General features: G+C 40.5%; 1 protein-coding gene across 1 annotated transcript in view; it reads right to left on the bottom strand.

Moving 5' to 3' along the window:
• pkp4 (plakophilin 4) overlaps positions 1 to 23,334 on the bottom strand; it is a 72,194-nt gene that overhangs the window by 41,176 nt on the left and 7,684 nt on the right. Inside the window, exon 2 of the mRNA XM_051071713.1 lies at positions 15,865 to 15,998. Within this exon, the coding sequence (XP_050927670.1) occupies positions 15,865 to 15,993 (129 nt within the window). The 5' untranslated portion in view covers positions 15,994 to 15,998. The remainder of the gene's footprint in view (positions 1 to 15,864; positions 15,999 to 23,334) is intronic.

Raw genomic sequence — 23,334 nt, forward strand, 5'->3', positions numbered from 1 at the left:
TTGTGCTGTGTGTATGGTGCAAATAAGTAGACCTTTATTAATTCCAAAGAAATATTTGTGCTGAAGATGCCTAATATACAGTGTGTGTGTGTGTGTGTGTGTGTGTGTGTGTATTTATATTATATGGATGGCAGAGTGAAAATTATTGTTTCTCTTCATGACTGGGTGAAGGTTTGATGATGTGATGACTTGCACAAACCACAGTAAAAGCCTGCAGCTCACGGTTGCTGTATCCTCTGAGAACATTCTCCCTTCGCGATATCTAAAACCAACCCAGTGACAAATTAGCATAGAATACGTTCACATTTCCTTATGTAGACCAATTTTGATTGAACAATAGTGCAGCTAAAAAGCTATGCTAATCTTTATGACAAATTCAGTGTGTTCCCTCTTGCATAAATGAATAATAAAAAGCCCCCCCAGGGTTAAGTGGAGAGCTTTTAATGTGAAGCAGCGGCAGGAAATGTTTAGATTGCATTAACAGCAGCTTAACACAGCAAATACAGCAATAGAGTAAAGCTGTGGTGAGGCTGGTATCTCTTAGAAAGCTCCAACAGGAAACATAAACAACAAACTGTATTCCGAACCACAATGATTAACTTACAAGCAGCACAATACTCTATAGTGGGGTGCACAGAAATAGACCATTAGTTTGTGTTATTGCGGGCCAATTTGGCTAAAAATTATTTCATTACAAAAATTTGTATTTTGTCATAATATATGCTATTAACTGTTAAATATACTTTATTTCACAAGTAAAAATAGAGGCCATATGTTAGTCATATGCCATGTCATAAAATATACTGACCAGTTATCCTTTATTGAAATTTCACTCACTGTTTAATGTTTAGCATTCACAGGACTTGATTCCTTCATGACTGGCCTTTTGAGGTGCCACTAGTCTAACACTTAAGAGAGCAGAGTAATTTCCCTATATACCAAAAATTATTGAGCAAACTATAATTTGTCTTTCAGATCATAATCCTAATCATTTTATCACCCAGCACAGACCAGTGTTGAGAGGCAGACTCCCTCAGGAGGGATAAGAGGGATCAGCCTAGCGTCCTCTTATTCCTGATACAAATACACACACCCACGAGCTAACATTCAATTCAGGGGCTGCTTTTTAAACAGCACTCATTCTAAGAAATTGGCTGTTAAAAATGTCAATTTACTAGCAGCAGTTTTTGAGATGTTAACTCGTGGTGATGTATATTTTTAACCGAATCTTAAAAAAAATGTACACAGGCCCCAACAGTCATCAACAAAACCGACTGTTCTCTCACAAACTCCCACTAAGTGATTCACAGTGGGAGTGGCAGTACGAGTCGGAGGACTGTTGAGACATTGAAAGGGTAGTCACAGCTATATCTTGTCTTCATATATAGGGCTATGGTAATAAGATGACTTTACAAAAGAAAGTAGGGCTAAAAATTAAGGTTATACCTTCAGTGCAGTGTATGAGGGAGAAAGGACAGTGAATAACAGCAACAAGAGGATGAGCCACACATGTACGCCAACAGAGAGAGACCAAAAGAGAGATGATTCAAACATAGTCTCACTGCTTCCTGATACAGATCTGAAATCACTCCAGTGTGTAATTCTGTTACCACTGTGCACAAGAGAGTACATGAGGTGAAAGTAACAAGGGAGGGGGATAATCCATACGGACACATTAAAAATAGTGAGGAGAGAGAGTACAAGTAAAAGTAAACATTCAAATACATAAATACAGTTCAGCTCCCACTACACACGGCTTTCTGGGAGCACAAGGCCATGGGCTGATTCAAAACAGTCACAGAAAGGAGCATAAATGGGACTAATACAGTACAAAAACACATGGACATACATATGCATTTTCACTCATCCCATGGCATTTTCACATGCATACATCTACAAGCTGAAAATCACCATGCATGTGTAAAGCTTACTGAGTTACAGTATGTGTGTCATGCATGAGTATGTAGCAGATGCTTATGAAAAAAAGATCAAACATATGGTGAGAGACAGATCAAACTGTTTTGTTTACTTTTTAAATTAAGATGGAGATTTCCTGCTCCTGCAAATGTCACTATTCTTGGCCCGCCATTTCTGTGCCTTCTCTCTTTTAAGCTCATAATCCAATTGTTTTGTTTGGCAGTGTGTCATCTTCTTGAGTCCAGCGACTTCATCTTGGGCTGCGCGTTTCTCATTATACAGTGGCACATCCAGAGGAAAATACTAAACAGCTATGGCTTTCTTAATACTTCACACAGAGTGGCTGGCCTTCAATCCCACTGATTAGATGGTCTATGATCTTGATCAAGCACAGCAAAGAGAGACATCTGCTGCCGCCATAAGGCACAGAGGTCTCTGTCACTACTAATATTCAGAGCTGTTCCAAGCCTATCACAGACGGGCATCCTGCCTGCATGCCCTCCCCAGTCCTGCTGTTTTCTTGCTATGGAGAAGCACGGAGGTAGTCGAGAGCTTCCTGCATGGAACTCAGTCTTCCAGGTATTTTCTATCTCTCGACAAACTGGTTGCAGCTCTGTTCTCAGTTGTAGAATCATTGTATTGGTCACATTGGTTTTTGCTATACTGTCATGTTTTCATTAATGGAGCGCAATTTTTCATCAGAGAGGATAGCTGACAATTTCAAGAAGCAGGACGATGGCAGGAGTCAGATGACCTACTCTTTACAATCCTATAGCCAGCCATTAAACAATACTGCACCCTTTCTGTCATGCTGAGTTTACTAGCCTCTCAGGTGGCATCCAGAATTGCTGCCATGGCTTTTTACTATCACATCCTCTGGCTCTCATAAGCAAAAAAAACCTTTTAAAAGCATTCTTTCACACATTTCAATAGACTTCCTTTATTCTGCATGATTCATTAAAACTACTATGAATATGGATTCAATATATCCATAATTAGCTTGTGATAGCACAGGGCTATGTGCCAAAATGGGCCCTGGTCTGATGAAACAGGGACAGGGATCACACTTGTAAGTGGGGCTCAAATTAGCCATGGAGAGAGAGAACTCACTGCTCTGTGTAATTCATTGCATTTTCTATGCTTGGCCTCTACATAGAATGGGGCACATCTTTTCAGCATAATGATCCACCAACTCAAGCCAAGCACAGCAGTAATGACCATTAAACAAGGCCTATGCTTATTTAACGGGTGTGGGCCCAGCCTTGGTTGGTACCAGGCTTAGGGTGGAAGGAGAGGACAGGGACAATGGCTGACCGGCTTTCCTGTACCAACAAGGCCCCCAAACCCTTTATTTGCCATTACAATGAGCTTATTGGGTCTGATCTGCCTGAAGTCCCAGAGCTGAATCAGATCCTGTCCGCTTGTGTCCTCAGCCGGGCCCTAAAGAAACAAATGACACACGGCAGCAGTCCACGCTACCAACGTACGCACTCTCATGTCATCTCTATGGGTGCTGCTGACAATACAAGACTTATCTGAAATGCCTGAAGTGGCCTCTGCTTGCTGCTGGTTCAGCACATAGACTGTGGTTCAGCATAGATAAGAGAGGCTTAAGCACACATAAACCCAAAATGTCATGCAGCTATATTAACATACACAGGCTCACAAGTACAGTCCAAATAGCCTGAATGCATAAGTAAATAAACTAAAATACAGTTTACTTGAACTTAGCACACAAAACTGTGCTTTGATATTATTACATCATTATATAAAATCATTATAAAATTGTTTTTGTCTTACCATGTGACACCAGACTTTTATTTTCTACATACAGGATTTGTGGGAAAACTGAGAAATGGATTTTAATCCTAAAGTCAAAGGACAAAGAAAATACACAACTGACAATCAAGCCAAGCTCCTCAACCCACCTAGGACAGAAAGCCTGATGAAACGAAAAGTCTCTTCATCCTGCAAGTTTCAAACATCTTTCACACACTGGTCAACCAGCACACTCATAAACTGTTGTTTCCCTCACTCAGAAGTTCACTCAATTGTACAACCACAGAAAATGTTAACATGTGTCAGCATATGCTGTAGCCTGCATTAAACCATGTTGTATTTCTGCTTACAACCTTCAATTCTTGGAACTTGAATACATTATCCAATACATTTTAATGCATATCTAATGCTTTTTTGGGCAGGTAAAGATTGATTACAGAAGATGTTTCTGTATTAAGTCAAAATGAAATCTTATTATTGGAACCACAGTCAGCTACAACTTTGTCTTTAAGTGATTTTGCAGAAAAAAAATTCCTATCAAATATTCAGACTAAGATGGTCCCTACATTTTGGTGGTTCCCTCCCTTTCAGGGAAGAGCATGATCACCTTAAATTTATGGTGGAAGATGAAGTATTATAACATCTACACCTCATTCCAAATCATTCCATCACTCTACTTGGCTGTCCATTTGTATGTTACAAATCAAATGTGATACACAGTGTTAATTTGTAGCTAATGTTGCTGCAAAGTTACATTTGTCCGAATTATTCACAAAACATTTACCAAGATTTGTGACGCCATCTATCTAACTGGCATGTCTGGATAGGAAGGTAACATCATACACGTCAGATATACTATATGATGAATTAGGATAATGTGATACAGAGGTAGTGATGCATGAAACTGTTTGAATCTCGGTTACTCAGCACCTTCTTTTATAGGACAGAATAATAATTGCGAGTTACACATCAGAGCAATCTTTGCCCAATCCTTAGTAGTGAGTGTCCAAATCCCTCTATTAATTAAGGATTGAGATCTTATCCTTACCAGTTCTTGTTACCTCAAGCACAACCCATATGAGTTTGTAGCAAAGTGTGTTTTGGTGGTTCTGTAATTTGGACCTGGGCCTGCAAAGCCAGGGCTACATGTTCATTTGTGATGTTCAGATCCATTTTGCATAACTAGTGCAGATGGCTTTTCCTCTTAACCAAATGAGATGAGAATCTACCAGAAATATGTTTGTTCATTAAGTGGCAATGAGGCTTGACAGTTCTGCACCCTCACTGCAGCGTGGCAGACGCATTCCAACAAGGTCCCGATTCTTCTGCGCAGTGGGAGAGTGACAGCAGAGGTTAAAGGATTTCTGCAGCAGCAGGGACAGAATAGCAGGCCTGAGGTGTGAGCAAAGAGAACGGGCCTCAGAACAGGCTGTGTGACCAGACCTGGAGGAACCACGCAGTGCAATTACTTACAAAAACTGCCACAAAGTCACCTTGTTACATTACTAAGGGTTTAGGAAACTGGCTGCAACAACATCATGCCACCATAGCAGAATTATAATAACCATGTGGAAAGAGAAAGGCATTTAAAAATACAATAAAGTGTCTTCCTGGGGGGAGAGAGTGTATAGCTACAGGCATAGCTATAGGTGAATCAGAGGGAGAAAATTGCTTTAGCACCCACAGCTGCACCAGAGCTTTTATACTGTATAAGCTGATAATGTGACAAGAAGCCACAAACGGAAATGTGAAACATCATTCACTCTCAGTTAATGGAAAAGCAAGTGTACAATAGGACATCATTTCTGCCAGGATTTCTAACGTGACATTACAAGCGTTTATAGCTGAAAACTTGCAGAGAGACTATAAAACGTTTTTTTGAATTCTTCTGTTAAGAGCAAATTGACATACTGCAGTTGTATATACAGACATGGAATTTAATATGAATGCAGAATAGTCCTTTTGTAGGAGTTGGGCTCCTGAAATATTTGGCTTTCTGGTGCAGATCTGAGTCATTGCTGGGCTCCCAATTTTCACTAATATCTACCACCATGATGACCTCTAAGTTGTACCAGTGCATTTCCGCTAGATATGATTTGGTGCTTGCCTTCAGAGCATCATCACCGTCAGCAAGCTCATAGTAATAACCATCAAAATACAGTATGATTCATTATTCATTAACAGTTTCTTTGTCCTCTAACTTTAGGATTTAAATCCATTTTTCAGTTTTCCCAAAAATCCTATATGTAGAAAAATCTGGTGTCGCATGGTTGGACAAAAATCATTTTATAAGGATGAAGGAATCCAGCACCAACTTGGAGCTCAAACCGGTGCCTCTTCAGACAGAACAAATGAAACTGGGTTCAGATTTATTTGGTTATAAAAAAAATCTCACTATAATCCTATGATGCAAACCTCATCATTCCCAGAATAATTTTATGTTGGTAGCATTTGAGATAAAAGATGAGTAAGACCCCTGTTTTTCTTTATATTTGAACATGAAAAGGAAGTTATAATTTGGCTTGATGATCAAAATGCCATTAAAGAATCTGTCATTTGTGTGGTGAATGCTATTAAAGGAGCTGTCATCTGTATTGGCAATTGTTGCAGCTAGTGCTTGCCATGCAGGAGATTGACAACAAAAGAAAGACTGTGGATAACAAAGACATAGAAGATAGACTGTAGGAAGGGAAGAGTGAAAGAATCCAACAACAACTATAATAAATGTATTTCCAGTCAATATTTTTTCCCTCATAAATTATTTTTGTTGTGAGGACTCTCCCATTTATTTGTTCATCCACTTTGGCTTTCTTGGCTCATGTACAATTACTAAGTCATCTAAGAATTACTGATTTTTTTTTGTTGGTGAAGTATGACTGGCACAGGTGGTTTGGGCAAACAGAAGGAATGAGGATGTCTGCAACAGGCTGAACGCAAAGGCCAATGGATATTTTATTTCTCCCTCATAATAACAAAAGTACAGTGAATACCTTTGTATTTCTGCCTCATTCACATGATCATGATCATGCACATAATTACAATTTATGCACCAAAACACAATTTATGCACCATTACTAGTTAAAGTGGAACCAGCAATATATGGCATAATTCAAAAATAATTTCTAAATCAGTCTTGCAGTGGACACCATTGACCTCTATGTTGAATCTGGCTTCAAAAACACTACATGACAACTGACTGTGTGAGTCACTGTGTGACTTTGTCTTTCCCTATATTTTACAATGCAATATTTTTTTCTTCATCCACTAGGTCTTTCAACCTAGGTTTTGTACTAAACCTGCAGTTGTTTTGTGCAGCTACAATATGTTGAACCTCAACAAAAGCTCTTATGTGATGCTGTTGATAATAATGCCAAGGCATTGTGCCAGTAAATGAGTGTAACTCACAAAGGCAATCTGTATCTCCTCACGTGGAACAAAAAGCCAAAATGCTGCAGCAGAGCAATCACACAGCCGGCGCAATTCATGTAGACCTGTGAACATACAATTCCACTGAGGGATCAATAGCGTTGTGTCAGACAAAAAGAACATTGCTCTGGGCCAAAATGAGGAGAGTAAGCAATCTAGGGAGTATCAGTCTGGAGGTTGCTGTAGTGAACAAAGACGGCAGTGACTTATGTGATTACCTCAGGATCACTCATTTAGAGAAACTCATCGGTAAGATGTTTGGGCATAGGATGATGCAGTGATCCCTGTAAACCTAATTGATGATTTACCCAGTCAACTTCCTAAACATCCTCAGTGGACACATGCCATTCCAAGGACAGCTCAGGAATATTTACTGTGCTTCCACCTTCCCGAGCACAACTACTGCTCCCCAATGACCGGTTCCTCTGTGTGTGCTATTGACGAAGGCAATGATTATAGTGATAATGATGATGATGACAGTGATGGTGATGAGTATTAACAGGCTAGCTGAGGGGAGATCTCCTGGGGCTGAGTTCAAAACGACAGCGCTGTGCCAGGCCAGACACACACACACTCCTTTGACATCACGTCACATTGGGAGCAGATTATCTCCTCTTCCTCTTTCCCTTCTTTTCTGTTTTCGTCTGCATTGACAGCCTCCTGCCACAGTGCTTTAGAGAGCCATTCACAGGTGACAGCCTCTCTGACTCTGCCTCTCTCCATCATGTGCACACGCTCACTTTTGTCCTTTTCCCTTCACTCACCACCCTCTGCGCCCTCCCTCTATATCTGAGCATTTTGTCTTTCCTCTGTATATCTGAGCACTCTCCTTCACCTGTATCCCTTCCCTCTGAATGTGTCTCACTCTTTCCCTCTCATACTTGTTCTGCTCCCCCATGGGGTAATTGCTGGGAGCTAGGCTTCCATTTTTATGACTATAATCGAGGCCAGAATGCTTATGCCTCTAGATTTCTCCTTGCCTGTGTCACAGCGGCTGCACTAGGGAGAAAAAGGCAGATAAGACCCCAAGGAGTGGAAAAATCACTAGTCGATTGTAATTAGAGTCCTTATTTTGCCTATGGAGGTGGAGGAGACACTATTACCTGCAGAAAGAACTCAACCTTTATGGCAAGGAAATGCAGAATGGCAAAAACACTGCTGTGAAGCCTTGCCCTGACCTGTACTATTAACTCCTTAAGCTGGGTCACTTGGACAAAGATGACTTTGGCTTCATTAAAACAAGATAGAGGCTAGCATCAGTATCTCAAGTGGGTAATATTTCAGCCAGCTCATCAAGCCTTTAAGAGGGTGCTAGAGTTGTAGCACTCAAAGCAAGGTCAGCTCATGGGCTTTGCAAAGTACGCTGGAGCCTGTCTGTGCGTCTGTGCCTGATTCAGATGAAAACAGGGTCACAGAGTGTAACTCCAGCTTGCTAGGGAGAAGCAGGAGGCAGACAGATTTTTCATGTGTAATGGACTCCAACAAAGTGGGAAAATTCCACTGTGGTGTTTTCTGGGAGGCGGTGTGTTGAAACACCATTGCACACTAAGCCTAAGAGGGCCTTTTTGCCAGTCGTGTGGTACATATAGGCATGTTCAGGCACAGCTAATAACAGCATTACTCTGAGGGCAAAGCCTCATAATAGCGGAGGAACAGGAGCACACCAAAAAACAGCGTTTCCAAAGGCAGGAAACCTCAGTCTTGATACAAGCAATTATTTGCTCAAAAGCGCCTCAGATTGCTAGGGACTAATTTGACCATAGAATTACTTATGTTTTAGAGAAAGTCTCGCCACAAAACAGAAGGATAAAGAACTAAATCAAATCCCTCCTCTGCCCAGTCTGTCTCTTTGAAGCTCTTAGTACTGTAAACACATCTGAAGTACCTGCTAATCATGACCCTTTTCAACAGAGAAACAAACACAAACAGAAATACATAGAGATGTACACTTACAGCAACATGTAGCAAGTGTGAGCTTGTAAATGTTGACAACAGAACTGCTTTCATCAAGCTGAATGACACCTGAAATGTTGCTGACACTGGCCATCTGTTCCACATCCATATAAAAACTGTTAATCTCAGACATTAGTCCAAAAACACACAACTTGCTCTAACAAAGTACTTTTTCATACTGAGTCATTTAGAGGTGCAAATGTGTGATGTTCACGTAATACACCTTAACATTTCAAGGCTTTAGCTAATACTTACTATACATAGCAAGTTTACTCTACAACAATGTGCGAGCTGTCAGGAAGGCACAAGCCTCATCATCACCTATCATCCCCGCTACTCTTTCCGTTTCCCCAGTCTACTGATGCTGTAACACAAACATAACTAAAATAGGCATACTGAGAAGGCACTGAGGATGTGTGTGTACATTACGGAATGCTTGGTGAGGATAAATTCAAAGCTTGGTGCAACTAAAGGGGCCCCTTGCTCCTGCAGCTATTCCTCTCCAGGGATACATGGTATGAAGCGAAGATGAGGGCCGAGTAATCAATGAAATGCTCTTTAAAGACCTGACCTCACACTCACTGAAGGCTGCTTACTGGGTGCCACTGTCTCCTTTACTTAACAACCTAAGGCCTCCTGTATACTTGTTTCAAAATTGAATCTGGCGTGTCTTCAAAAGGCTGTTGAATATGGTGCTAGCTGCAACTGCCAGCATACTCCAACATCTACAGCCTATAAACGTTTTCATCCAAATGTTACTCAATGGATTTAAATTTGTGTACATGAATACAGAAATACTTTCAAAAAATTTCCCTCCTCATATAACATTTGCAAAACTTATTTTAATGCCATCAGTGAGCCAAACAGTGTGAGACCACCATCTGTACTGCATCACCAGCATGCTTGTGTGCATCCTTTTGAGTGTGCAAAATAAAGCAGGGACCCACTTGTAAATACCACAGAAAGGATATAATTTTGCCAACCCATCTGATGAACCTGTAAGTACAACGAATCTCATGTAACCCTATCTAATCACCGTTAGTGTGCGATCATAGTCTTTGTGTGGGTTCATTCTGAACAAGGTAGTCCAGCAGTTTGAGTAATGTAATTATCTATGATTTCACAGTTGATCTCAGATAGGGAAAATATATAAAACACAACCTAATAAATGCCCTGAAAAAGATAATGTTTCCCTTCTTTGTTGCCTAATGACATGCAACAATTAACTGCAATCTGAGCTTGAAATCATAACATCAACCCTACAACCTGCACCTTACCCAAATTTTGAGGGAAGCCATTCTAAAAAAGTAAACATCACTTGGCTTTCCAACCTGGCTTTAAGACTAACTGGCCTTTGATAATGATAATCCTGTGGCACTGTCTTCCCAATATTTACATAACTGTAGTTGCTGGAATCACATATTGATTTGCATCTTGTTTTACCAGTAAGTTGTAAACGCAGTTCAAATTTGCATATTTACAAACGTACCCTAACAGAATCCCATCATCTAAAAGCAAATGCTAACAATGCCAATAACCTTGCAAATTATTCTATGACACATATTCTGAAGGTTTTACTACATTTTATATCTGTCAACACCCATCTCTGACCTTTGTTCAACTGATGCAAATTGTTGTGTGTTCTGCTCTTGCAAAGTATTTCAATCAACAGAAAAGAAAGGTCACATGTATCTGACACTGGAAACATAAGTTCTTCACAGTGAATATACTCAGCCACTGTAGAGAGGTCTCCTAATCAGGCAATGATATGGTATTTTTTATATGCACATAAACGTACACAGTCTTGGTTAAAAAAAATGCAGTCAACCATTTTATTCATTAAATAGTAGTAAACTGCTAATGGCCTGGTGGTTAAAACGCACTTGATTGAATGTGCCCCTCAACACACTTTATTATCAGTGAACGCTACACTGAACCTGCCCCTTTTTTCTTTGTAAGGCACATTGGATACAAGCGGTGAAAAAAAGACTAAAATTAAAAATCGAAATGTAAGATGCGGTAATATCCAGCTTCTTCAACTGCCTCTGGTACTAAGAGCCTAGTTATGCAAAAAAAATCTGGACAGTCCAGAATTGCACAATACTGAATAGCCAGTACAAATACTGATACTGATGCAGATTTTGATATTTATCCATTCATTTCAATACCACAATGTGTCTAGTTTCCACCAATGGGAGTTTTATTCAACAGTAATGCCCAGTGCATGCATGAGGAAAAAACATGGCTTTGTCTGTCAACACTGCATTTTTTCCAAAGTCTGCTATTAATGAAGGAGAGGAGTGCAAATGAATTAAACTCAAATGTACAAAACGCTCAAAATGTTATGCAAAAATAAAGCAGATAAAAAGATAAATTGTTGTCATCAGTCACTGAGCTTTTGGTGCTCTCTGTAAGTGACATCATTGAAAATTCTGACTTCACTGATTAACTTCACTGCTTTTATCATTGTATCATGCACACTCAACTTGGAATTTCACACCATTGTCATGCACATAAAACCATTCAATGTATGTGGGGTCTGCAGTGACCTTGCATTCGTTATATTTCTATGTGTACTGTGTGTATTTTTTTTCTTTTTCAGCCATCTGTATGTACAGTTTGTTTACCAAATTTACATTACAGCTATACAGATTGTGGAGGGAGAGAAACTGACTCATAAGATAAAATCAGCCACTATCTCTTACTCTTTGTATATTCTAGCATATTGTCATATTCAAAATCTTCCCGTGGATGTTTACACTGCATTGGCCACCACCAGCCATCACCAACCATCAACAGCCATCTAGTATATCTTCTCTGACATAATGCCCCAGTACAGCTGAGCAGGCGATACGTTTTCTGTAGGTGATGAATTCTTTTTTTTTTTAAGCTGAGAAAATAGGCTGCCATATTTCATGTTGTAATAGATATCATGTCAACAGAGGCAGCATCTGACACCCAGTGAGGTGGTATCTGCCATCCATGTCAGATTACACTAGATCAATAAGTGTTTCACCTCAAAGAAGTATAAGATTTACTGTTTTCTGCATTCACAGATTATTCAAAGAAAAGATTTTAAATTTTAAAAACCATATATTACCCAGATTTTATGTTACCATGCATCAGAAACTTGTTCTTCTATGGTTTGGAATATATGGGATCCTCTCCCTCCAAATTATGCTTTCAGTAAAATACAGTAAGAGAAGTAGGGGGTGCACTGTTAGCTCACCTGGTTAAGGCTGAGTCCTTACTGCAGTGGCTCTGGTTTGAATCCGGCCCAGGCCCTTTACTGCATGTCATTCCCTCTCTCTTTCCCTGCATTTCCTGTCTCTGTACACTGTTCACTGTCAACTCCAAAAACAATATTTTTAAAAAACAGAATGCAAGACAAGCAGTGCAAAAAGTATGGGGTCATGATGCCCTTGATTTAGGAGTTCCTTTATTAAATAAAATAATAATAGAAATCTACCTCAAACTGCTTTTGCAAAAAAAAAATTCACATCTGAATTACTAAGTATTGATTTTTCCCCCCATATGTAACTTGTGCTATTTTTTAAAATTCAAAATAAAATAAACAAAAAGGACATTTTTGGTTTTTATAAATAATAAAAAACAAAAAAAGTCAAATTCACTGACAAAAAACACAAGAGCATCATGATTGCTGAATCCACACAAAAGACAATCTGCCTAGATGAATGCCACAGCCTCCCACTGCTTCAATTACTCTTAAAATGAGACAGATAAAAATCTAGGTCTTAGATAATCCTTGAAACACCCCCTTCGGTTAAATTAAAATTTGATGAGATAATAAACACTGAGGAGGGGAAATTTGTACTGTTTATTCTTAATCACAGTGCGGTTCTATGCTTTATGGTTCAGTCAGGTTTGAATAAACTAGTTAGAGTTCTTCAAAGCAAGTAGGAATGTGCAGCAAGAAAAATGCTGACATTTAAACACTTAAATGGAGTCTGTAATAAACCATTATGGATGTGTCATTCAGGTGGTGGATCAGTGCTATTAAAAAAGCACAGAGCAAAGACAGGACTCTATTAACCAGGAGCTACAGCACAACAGAACCAAATCTTCAAATTAATGGCAAAAAGACTGGGGCTTGTTAGTGGTCAGGAGGAGGGAAAAAGAGGGGACAAGAGTTCAAGCAAATGAACACACAGGGAGCATGCAATCATAATGTGTTGGTGAATCTGTCCTTGTTTGGGCATCTGGGCAAAGCCGGTGCAGCTGTAACTACAGCAGTGACAGAAGCAGAAGTTTGGAAAGAGAGAGAGAAAAATGCAGGAAGACAAGGAGCCAACAAGACAACTGAAGGGGGGAGGATTCAGCATAGGGACAGGCAGTAAAAACAGAAAAAAACAAAACAGAGCCATAGAGCAAACACTTACCAAACACCTAGTCATCCTAAGCCCCAGCCCTAACTGCAGCCACAGCTACAGCACAGCAGACATGCATGTTTACATCAACAGTGGGATCCCTCGAAGGTCTGCCTCTCAACAATCACAGGAAAACCTCACGCAAAAGCACAAAAGGAAAAACACACTCACACAAGCCTAGTCTCTGACCTCCTCTGATTTTTCACTCTCACTCACCCTCTTATTTTCCTTTCCAACTCTCTTAATTACTGAGGAGTACGATCATTTTACAGCCTTGAGTATTTAGCAGGAATCCCCTCTGTCGCATGTCTCCGGCGAGTCAACAGCTCAGGCAGAGTGCTCGCTCTTCCTGCTCGCCTGCATGGATATCTGCTCTAACCGGACAAACCACTGAGGAATACTCCAGGGAAGGAAGGAAGGAAGTGACATCGACAGGTGCTCCCTCCTTCCTTCCTTCCTCACTCATGTAAACAAAACACTTTCCTGCCTAAATGGGATTTCTGTGGGCTATTTGTGGGCTATATTGAATACTAGAGAATGCATTTAATTCATTTCTATCTGTTGCTGAGCTAAAGTGTCATTCAGGAAAAAAAGGAGGTATGGGAGATGACAGAGAGAAATTAACATCATTAATAATGATGAAAAAATCTCTTTAGCCCAGTTTGCCCTGTGCTGGATTCTCAACAATATGGAGGACTGGAGCAAAGCCAGGCAGGAAAGGGGAGTGTGTATGTGTGTGTGTGTGTGTGCACCAGAAGGGAGTGTGGATGAATCACAGAGAGATGGGCAGAGATGGAGTGAGTCAGAGGGCATGTCCCTCCACAAGCTCACAAACCCTGCAGGAGATGATCTTCCTGGTTGGCCATTGATGCAAGCCAGGCCATGATTGCAGGCAATAAACAACCAATAGGTCTTAGTCAAGCTTATTCCATTTCAACGTTTCCACAAGACAAAGCATTCAACTATGTCTACTCTGACCATACCCCTGCTATGAACTTTTTTCATTATCCCAACCATAGACAAATGATAGGTATTTTATACTGGCCTCTGTTCAGCTCTAGGTTCAGTAGGCAACTAGGGCTTAGCCCTGAAATATTTGAATGAGTCTAGGGCTATGCATCTGGTAATCAATATGGCATTACAGACACATGCATATATTATTATTACTATAATTATCAGTAGTGGTGGTGCCACTTCAGGTGGTGTGTCGTATGGAACAATAAATTCAATTGAAAAATCAATATAATAAAAAACCCCACCATAGCACACATTAGAGCAAGTAAAAGTAGTATCTGTCAAATTTTATGGCAAACATAACAAAATGCTCCATCCAGTTTTGAACAAATACTCTAGCCACTCTGTATTTGAGATGAGCGCTAATAAAAGAACAATTATTATCAGCTGCCACTGAAAGTACAAACATGGTAATATTATGTACACCTGCAGGACTCTGCCATCCGCCAGCATTTGTCAGCAGGACAATGATGTTGTTGCCCTGCAGTGACTTCACCACTTTAGTATCATCATTACCAGGTGACGTCTGTTACATTACTTGGCGTTCTGAGACATTTCAATATACAGGACTTAATTTCTAACATAGTGTTTATGTTTTATAATCAGTCTCCATTTTCATATAGACGCATAATGCACACACATAAAATGCGCCATTAACTGTAATACTAAGGACAAACTTGAGAGAACACATACAGCTTTTACAGCTTAGTTCTGGGCAAACATAGCTGTCCTGTTTTGTGTTTACTTTACTTGTTTTATTGTGGTGGCCTGACTGTCAGAGCAGAAAAGATTGTCACTGGAAACTCTCCCAACTGATGCTCCAGTGACAGGGGCTAAGCGAAGGGTGTGCTCCAAGAACCTGGAGCAGGATACAACTTCTTTTTTAAAGATTATTTTTTGGGCATTTTAGAGAGATAGGAAAGGGAGGAAAAAGAGAGGGGATGACATGCAGTAAGGGCCCTGACTGAAGGCTGCCGAGGTAAGGACTCAGCCTTGATGGTATGTACTAAACAAGGTGAGCTGCCAGTGCACCCCCAGGGCACTGCTACTTCTGCATTTATCATGTGATGAGAATTAAGATACAGGTCTTTGCATTTGGGGCTTAAGCCCCATAAGCTTGCCTTGAAAGCCTGCCTATGCTCTGTGCTACAGAGGTGTATTGTATGATTACTGTGAGAACAGGGTGCATGACACAAATGTAAGACAAATGCACAGGAAAGAAATGTGCACATACTTCATCCAGTGGACCCCTTAGTGCAAAGTAGAATGTATACTGTCACTGTACTTATATATAGTCTATGTACTGCTCTTAAATGGTAAATAAAAGCAAAAACAGTGCCATAACATGCAAGATGTAGCATGAATCAGAATATAAGAAACACCATACCTGTTCTTTAACGGAGGCCAGGATGTTGTTGGCGGTGTTGTCAGCCTCCATGTTGCGGCCAGTTGAACTGTCGCGGATGGTCAGCAGAAGCCCCTCCTCCGTCACTGGGCTCTGCTCAGGAGCTGGCATTCCTCCTATGTGGATACACATACACACACACACGCGCACACACACACACACACACAATAATCTGGTGACCACAGGCACTCTACTGGGAAAAAACAAACAAAAAACCCAACGACCCCAACCACCCCCCACCCCCACCACAGACCACACACACACACACACACACATATACCACACACATGTGCAAACATGCTCTACTCATACATGCACACTTAGTCAACCCCTCCCTAACACACACAGGCGAATGATGCTGAGAAGTGACTATCAATGGTCACACGCCACCACCAATACACAAACACACGCCCACACATGCCATATGGCCAAAAGAGAAAAAGACTGTCAATGTTTCATGTCTGTGACAGTGCAAATCAATGCCATATGGCCTTGAGACAACACAAGTTAAATAATGATTTGTGTATGTAATGCAGACACATAAAAAATACAATACAAGCAGAACAATAGCCAATGACTCTAGTCAAGCCACAATACAATGAAAATTGAAATCCAATGCAATGCAAAAGCTCCCCTAAAATAACAACCACAGGTGCAACCAGGTATATGTTTGTGTATTGGATGCAGTGGAGAGGTTGCAGGAGATGTGTGAGAGCAGGCCTTTGAAAAAATAGGAGACAAAAAACAAGTCAGCAACACGACAGACGAGGTAAGGTGTTCCTGTCTCCTTTGCTCTCTCTGGCCTCTTGTCTGGGATTGAAATGAGAAAGTAGAACGAATAGTTATGGTCTCATTATATCTGTTGACAGGGAGAGTGTCAAGGGAACGCTGCTCAAGGTGGATCCATATTTACTAGAAGGAGCCTGTTGAGCCAGACAGGGCAGCTAAAGGCTGCAATTGCTGCCTCACAGCTCAGTGCTGCAACAGCAGACAAAAACAAGGGGTCTAGTAACACAGGAGCTATGTGACTGTAGGGCAACAGGGATTTTACTGTGACATTTACTGCGTTAGAGATCCACTGCTGCTGTCATCTCCAAGATACGAATCTAAAGGCACATTCCACCCCCTTGGTTTCCACACATATATTTTGACCTACATGATTTACCAAAGCAGACAAAATGCAGCCAAGATGCATGGTGTAATAAGGCAACATCTTCACATGTTAATATGTGGTGGAATACTGCTGCGAAAACCACCGTGAAATGACCATATGGTAATTTACAAAATAGCCCTGCTGCTAGCATTATAACTTATTACTTCCTCTATGATATTATAATATTCTTTGTCCATTATGGCAGCCTAAGGGTGAACAGAAGACCTGATATACAGTAGCTTTACTAAATGAGTCAATTTAGCACAGGCAGACATAATTTTAGAGTTAAAGAGTCATATACTGTCTTGTAAATTGCACTCACCAACTTGTATGGGTAAGAAATTTTTTGGCTCAGGCTGACAGCCAGTTTGTGTGAGCTGGTTAGGTTGTTTACAGTAAGAAGATAACTGTTTATGGCCAGGGATGAAGCATCGGGGGGGGGCATGAAGTATGTGGGAGGTCCCCCAGATATTTAGACAAAATGTGACCCTGAAGTATTCTGGGAGTCTGTCATCAGGGCAACGCAAGCATTTCAAGGTGTCTGAGCTGAACTGTGCCATGTGCCAGCCCTGGTGTTAAATGACAGATAACGTTTTACTACTACCAAGTATGTTAGTCCAGACAGGATATTCCATGTATCCCCCTGTCACTCTCCCAAATTCCTTTCCTGCTCATTCATAGTGTTGCAACATACTGCCCAGGCTCCCTCCCACCTCCAATGGGGTTGCTTTGAATCAAGGACAGAGCGCTTTATTCCCAGAAAATGCAGCAACAGGAAACAGCAAACGCTCTTTGAATTTGACAGAACTCCTCCTCCCTGACAAACACAGAGGAGAACAAAACAGTCAGGACTGACTGAGCACAAATTTTGAAACAGATGAGAAGTTGCCAGCCAGTTGGGGTGAACTAAATTCTTTCTGCTTTCTCTCTCAGGATCTTCACATAGGAAGGACAATAAGAGGTGTGCAGCTATGTAAGCTAGGCGCGGTTGTGGTAATTGTCACTTAAATCACTACAGATTAAGTATAAACAGGCCTCATCATACTTGACCTTTCTGTAACCCTTCACTGTTTTCATTTGCCAAAAATGGAACAGTTAAGAAAATAGAATTAAAGAAGAAAATTCCGTGGCATAACCAAAATCTGTGTATATAATCAGTCCAAAAGAATAATTCTTCGCAGTCTAAACTTGCCTGAGGAAACTGCACACTAAGCAGACTGTAGGAAATAGAGCCACAGAAAAAAAACAACATACAAAAGGGAAAGCAAACCCTATCGAAGGCACCATTAAGCAGAGAAAAACTGCAATGTGTATCTGAGCCTACCTCTGAAATTCCCCATTATATCTGGTCCAGAATGATTTCACTGCTTAGCTCTCAGCAGCTTTGAGACAGAAGTGAAGACAACGATGCTGCTGCCAACCTACCACAGTCCTATAAGCACACAGCTGACTGGTTCTTCAACATTTCTCTTTGTGTTTCCCTCTAAATGCTGAGGGGAAAAATAGCCTCACTGATCTCTCTGGCAGTTAAAATCTTTGGTATGTCAAGACCTTAGACAGTTTGAGAGGCAAGCACAAGGCCGAGAAGTAGGTGAGAAGCTAAGGAGGGGAGCCCAAACTGTGCAGCTTTCAAGTCTGTCATTACATTAATGCTGAAGTGCTATACAGTACTGCATAGTTCCCACAGAGTGACCTCATTCTGGCCTGAACTAAACAGAGGCAAACCAGTGTCTTATTATTACCATTATGGTTATTTCCTTTGACTAAGCAGAAACACACTGACAAAGAAAGATATGATTGTTTTAGGCAACATTTCTTTTGTCTAGCTATTCAACATGGAATAATAAACTCTCTTTGACACTGTTTCTAGTCAAAGTTAAATCTCCTCTTTAAAGTGCTGTAATCCAAGTCTGCCAAGAAAAGTCTTAGTCTGACCCCACCCTGACTTGTCAGATCACGTGGTCTGATCTACTGACCTCAGACTCCAGCCACTCCTTGGAGCTTCCTACACAACCCCTCTTTCCGTGACTCTCCGTCTCCCACACTGTGTAGCTTATAGTGCAAGGAAGGAAAAGGAGGTGGAAGTGACTGTGCAACAGTGTTTACAAATCTGAAAGGCTCTGTTTAGGTGTAAAATCTGCATGGTAGAGTATGTTTTAAAGGGAATTATGCTTTAGAGAGCTGAGACAGATTCACTGTCCCGGATTCAAACACTGCCTTCTTGCATCAATTTCACCTACAAACACGGATTCAGAAGTTCTCTGATCCATCTGAAAGCCACATGTGCATTATATCACCCTCCCCAAAGAACACTACAGCAGCATATCCAATATCGGCCATTACACAGGCTGCATTTACATACACACAGTAAACCAGGTTATTGAGAAAAAAGTTAAAGCATGAAATGGAGATATACAGTATGTTTGTATGCTCTGCAATGACACTACTATTGTGACGCCTGTGTTTACATGCAGCTGGTCAGTAAGCACAGTTCATATATTTTATCTTGAGCCAAAACTACATATAATGCAAGTGAATTAGTGATTTATTATCCTGTCACAATTTTCTTGACTGTGTTCATGTATCAGAATATACAAATTAAACAGTTAAAAGAGTAACTTTAATTCTATTTATTTCAGTTTCTGTTTTAGTTTGACTTTCAATTTGATTATTGTATTCTTTCCTTTCATGCCACTGCACTGCTGTCACACTGATACTACCCTGTGATGCGTTTATCATGCAGTCACTTCATGTGCTCTCATAAAAACACTGCTGGAAACCTGGTTAAACATATACATGGCTAAGAAATTACAGTTAAATAAACTGTTTTATCTCAATCCTTCATGATCACAATACATCAAACAGAAAACCCAAAAGAAAACAGGTGACCTAAGTGCACATAAATGCACTGACAGACATATTCTTTAATTTCTCACTATTACCCCAGGAGGAGATAAACTGCCATCACTTGAGAGCAGTGTTCCTCTGAGTCCAAAGACCCATTGTCTGTCAGTCAGCAGGAGGAAGGTTTGTCTTCAGAAGGCTGAGTGACACCAGGTCACAGTCATTCAACACAGACAAATGGGGATGAGCTGAGAAATAATTATACATTAGCCTGAATTTCAGTGGCAGGGAGACTGGGAGAGGAAGCAGTTCAAATGCTGATTGCTCTGACTTGCTGAGCTAAAAAGGGCAGAGACATTTACTGCAGAGCTGAGAGCTGCTAAAGGTAAACTTACAACAGGCTACATCGCTATTATCTAAAGCACCTCTGTATGAACAGAAAAAAGCTGATAGGTAACAGTTAATTACCATTCTTTAACACTCAGTTTGAATACTATATATGGAGCCAAACTTGACAATCCATGGAGTGAAATCTGAGCTAATAAATATTTTTCAGTGTATGAAGCTTATAACATCCCTCTGTGCTTGCAGGTCATCCACCCACAGGATATCTGAAACAAACATGAAGTCCTAAAAGTATGTGCTTGATATATATTGTGCAATAATTTAAGGAATTTTAGATGTTTAGGTTCTTATCCATGATGCAGTACCACCAGGGAGGCATCTGACTGGTCCCAAATTCATTCTGCAGCAGGTCAACAAGCCCAAATATACGACCAGTTTTATAAAGCACTATCCTCAGTGATAAGAAGAACAAAAAGTCCTGCAACAGATAGTATGGCTGACTGTATCTGTAAGCTGAATTCACAGTGGCTACCTAAAAGAGGGCAACCAACTGCAACCTGAGCACGAGGGACTCATCAGTGAAATCATCTGGTGTATTTTTGATGAAAACCCACATGTACTGAGGCTCCAGTGGCACATGACTACTTAAAACGAATCTAGAGTGAACTAGTAGCATTATGTAGCATGTGAAAGCTCTGTGGGGAGACATACAGTCCCATTACTAATCTCTCAGCAGCTACAATGTCCCCAGAGAACCAAAATTCTTAATTGCTTCTTTCAAACACTGTATTGACTTCGCTTGAATAAAACTAACATGGTCAGGCCCGGATGAACAATAACATATTTCAGCCTCAATAAATAGGCAGAGGTGCAAAAGCATTTTTGCATCAGCTCAAAAAACCCATTCACAATAGCAACATTATGTTTCACAGCAAGTCTGAAACAATTTCTGAAATCCCCTACTGCACACACAATTGGACTAAACACGTGGTTAGGAAATGCTGACTGAGGTCCCTGACAAAGTAATTGCTCTGAGCTGATTTCAGAATGTGGGTAATGTGAATATACAAATGGTCCCGTAGATACTGCATTTCACTGATTAACCTTGACCTTAGATGGTAGTTCTCAAGGTGTCAACAATGCTTTGACCTCTGAGTAGGTTCCACACAAATTTATTTGAAAGGAGAATGATAAATCATCTCTAACTGTCCCACATGATGGACTTGCCAGCAGCAAAGCACAAAAAGTTATTATTAGATCCCTGAATGTTTGACTTTCTGCTACTCTCAACAGCTGAAAATGCTTTGTTCGTATTGACACACCCAATAGCAAAAGGAATGTCTCCTTTTCAAAGCAGAAACAGTCTCACATGCACACACAATCACTCTATTAATCATTATCCAGAATAAGCTACAGAGACCAAAAAAAACAGACACATACCTGTCCTTCAGTTGATATAGGATTAAACAAGGTGAGCCGTATGAGGCTGCGTGAAGTGAAGACAATAGTTTGACAGCATCCCCTCCACCTTCTCAACAAAGTGGACATGAAAGGAAATCATTCAGAAGCTGCACCCATGACTACCTCACACCTTCAACCTCACCCTGACAAATGTTGCAATAACCCGAGGCCTATCTGAGCATGTGTGTCCACAGGGCAGGACTTGCCTCTGAGTAAAGGCAGGAAACACAGTCACGGAACAGTCTAGGCAGTACACAAACCTGCACAGACTAATGCCACACTCCATATCAAACTCTCTGAGCTGCACTTTATCTTGCGAGATATGTTTACTCAGAAAGGGCATGGGGAAGATGACTGTAGACCAAATAATCCCTGTTTGCACTGTGCAGCAGTAAAAACACAAGACTAACTTTCTGAGACCAATTTCCCACCAGTGATCATTCACCCTAAAAATCATTTCCTCACAACAATACCTCAGCTAATGGGGAGCAGAGAGGCTCAACTGCACGCTCATCAGCTGTTTCCGACATGTCATCACCAGTAATATGTTGTGACAGAACGAGACATAAATTATTCTGATTGGATGTAAATCCCTTAAATAGAATCAGAGTTTGTGCTAGACAGATGTGCTTCATCCTGTCACACATTGTTAGACGAATATATTTAACACTCTAATGCCTCTCTGCATACAGTTACAATGCAAACACAACAACTAAGGAATTACAGCAGAATGCTGTGTATATCTCCCGAGAAGTCCATAAAAAAACCTCATTCCTTGTCTGACAGATGTGACACAAGACAAATCTAACAGGGGATTTGTTGCACTAAGCTAGTTGTAAACGTTGAATGAAAAATCTGATCATGTGTCGGGATGTTCATTATCTAACCTCATTTAACAGTTCAGCTAAAAATGTATTTAATCAATGCTGCAGGTTTTATCAACACTCCACACTCCATTTGCCACGTCAATCATTTTCCCACAGCTGAGCATATCAGACGGTTGTCAAATGATCATGCTTATATTTTATGTCAGGCAGGATTCTGAGAGAGAAAGAGAGGTCTGACAGAAATACCAAGATCATCCAAATGACAAAAATTGAAAAGGAAAATTAGCATAACAAGTGTCCCACTATTGGCAGTGTTCTGGCTCCCACGATGTATGGTGTCTGTGAGGTGAATAACTGAGCCCACTCAGCACTTTTTATTGAGACTGATTACAGCGAGAGATGAACCACCCCCAGAAAACTAATCAATCACATAACTGTGAATTGTATAAGCCTAACTTAGCTGACTGCTTCTTCATTAAATTTTGGAGGATTGTTGTGATGAACTGGGAGATAAAGGAATGATCTCTTCTGCATTTACTGTTATAAATACACTTTGCTCTGACATATTCATGAGTATTTCATGTGTCAAGATTATTAATATGATCAGTCTGTTAACATAACACCAAAAGTTACTTCAAATTGCAAACATCTACAACACAATATAACTTAACAATATTACATATTGAACTGATTTCTGTCTGAGCCAATCACTGCTGTAAAATAAAACAACATGCTATGTTATCGCAAAACCAGCTCCTCTGTCCCTCTAACATTCCTATCAGCATGCTTCTTGGCCAACATTTAATGTAAACCAAAACCAAA

This window comes from Lates calcarifer, linkage group LG1 (genome assembly GCF_001640805.2).
Source record: "Lates calcarifer isolate ASB-BC8 linkage group LG1, TLL_Latcal_v3, whole genome shotgun sequence".
NCBI lineage: Eukaryota > Metazoa > Chordata > Actinopteri > Centropomidae > Lates > Lates calcarifer.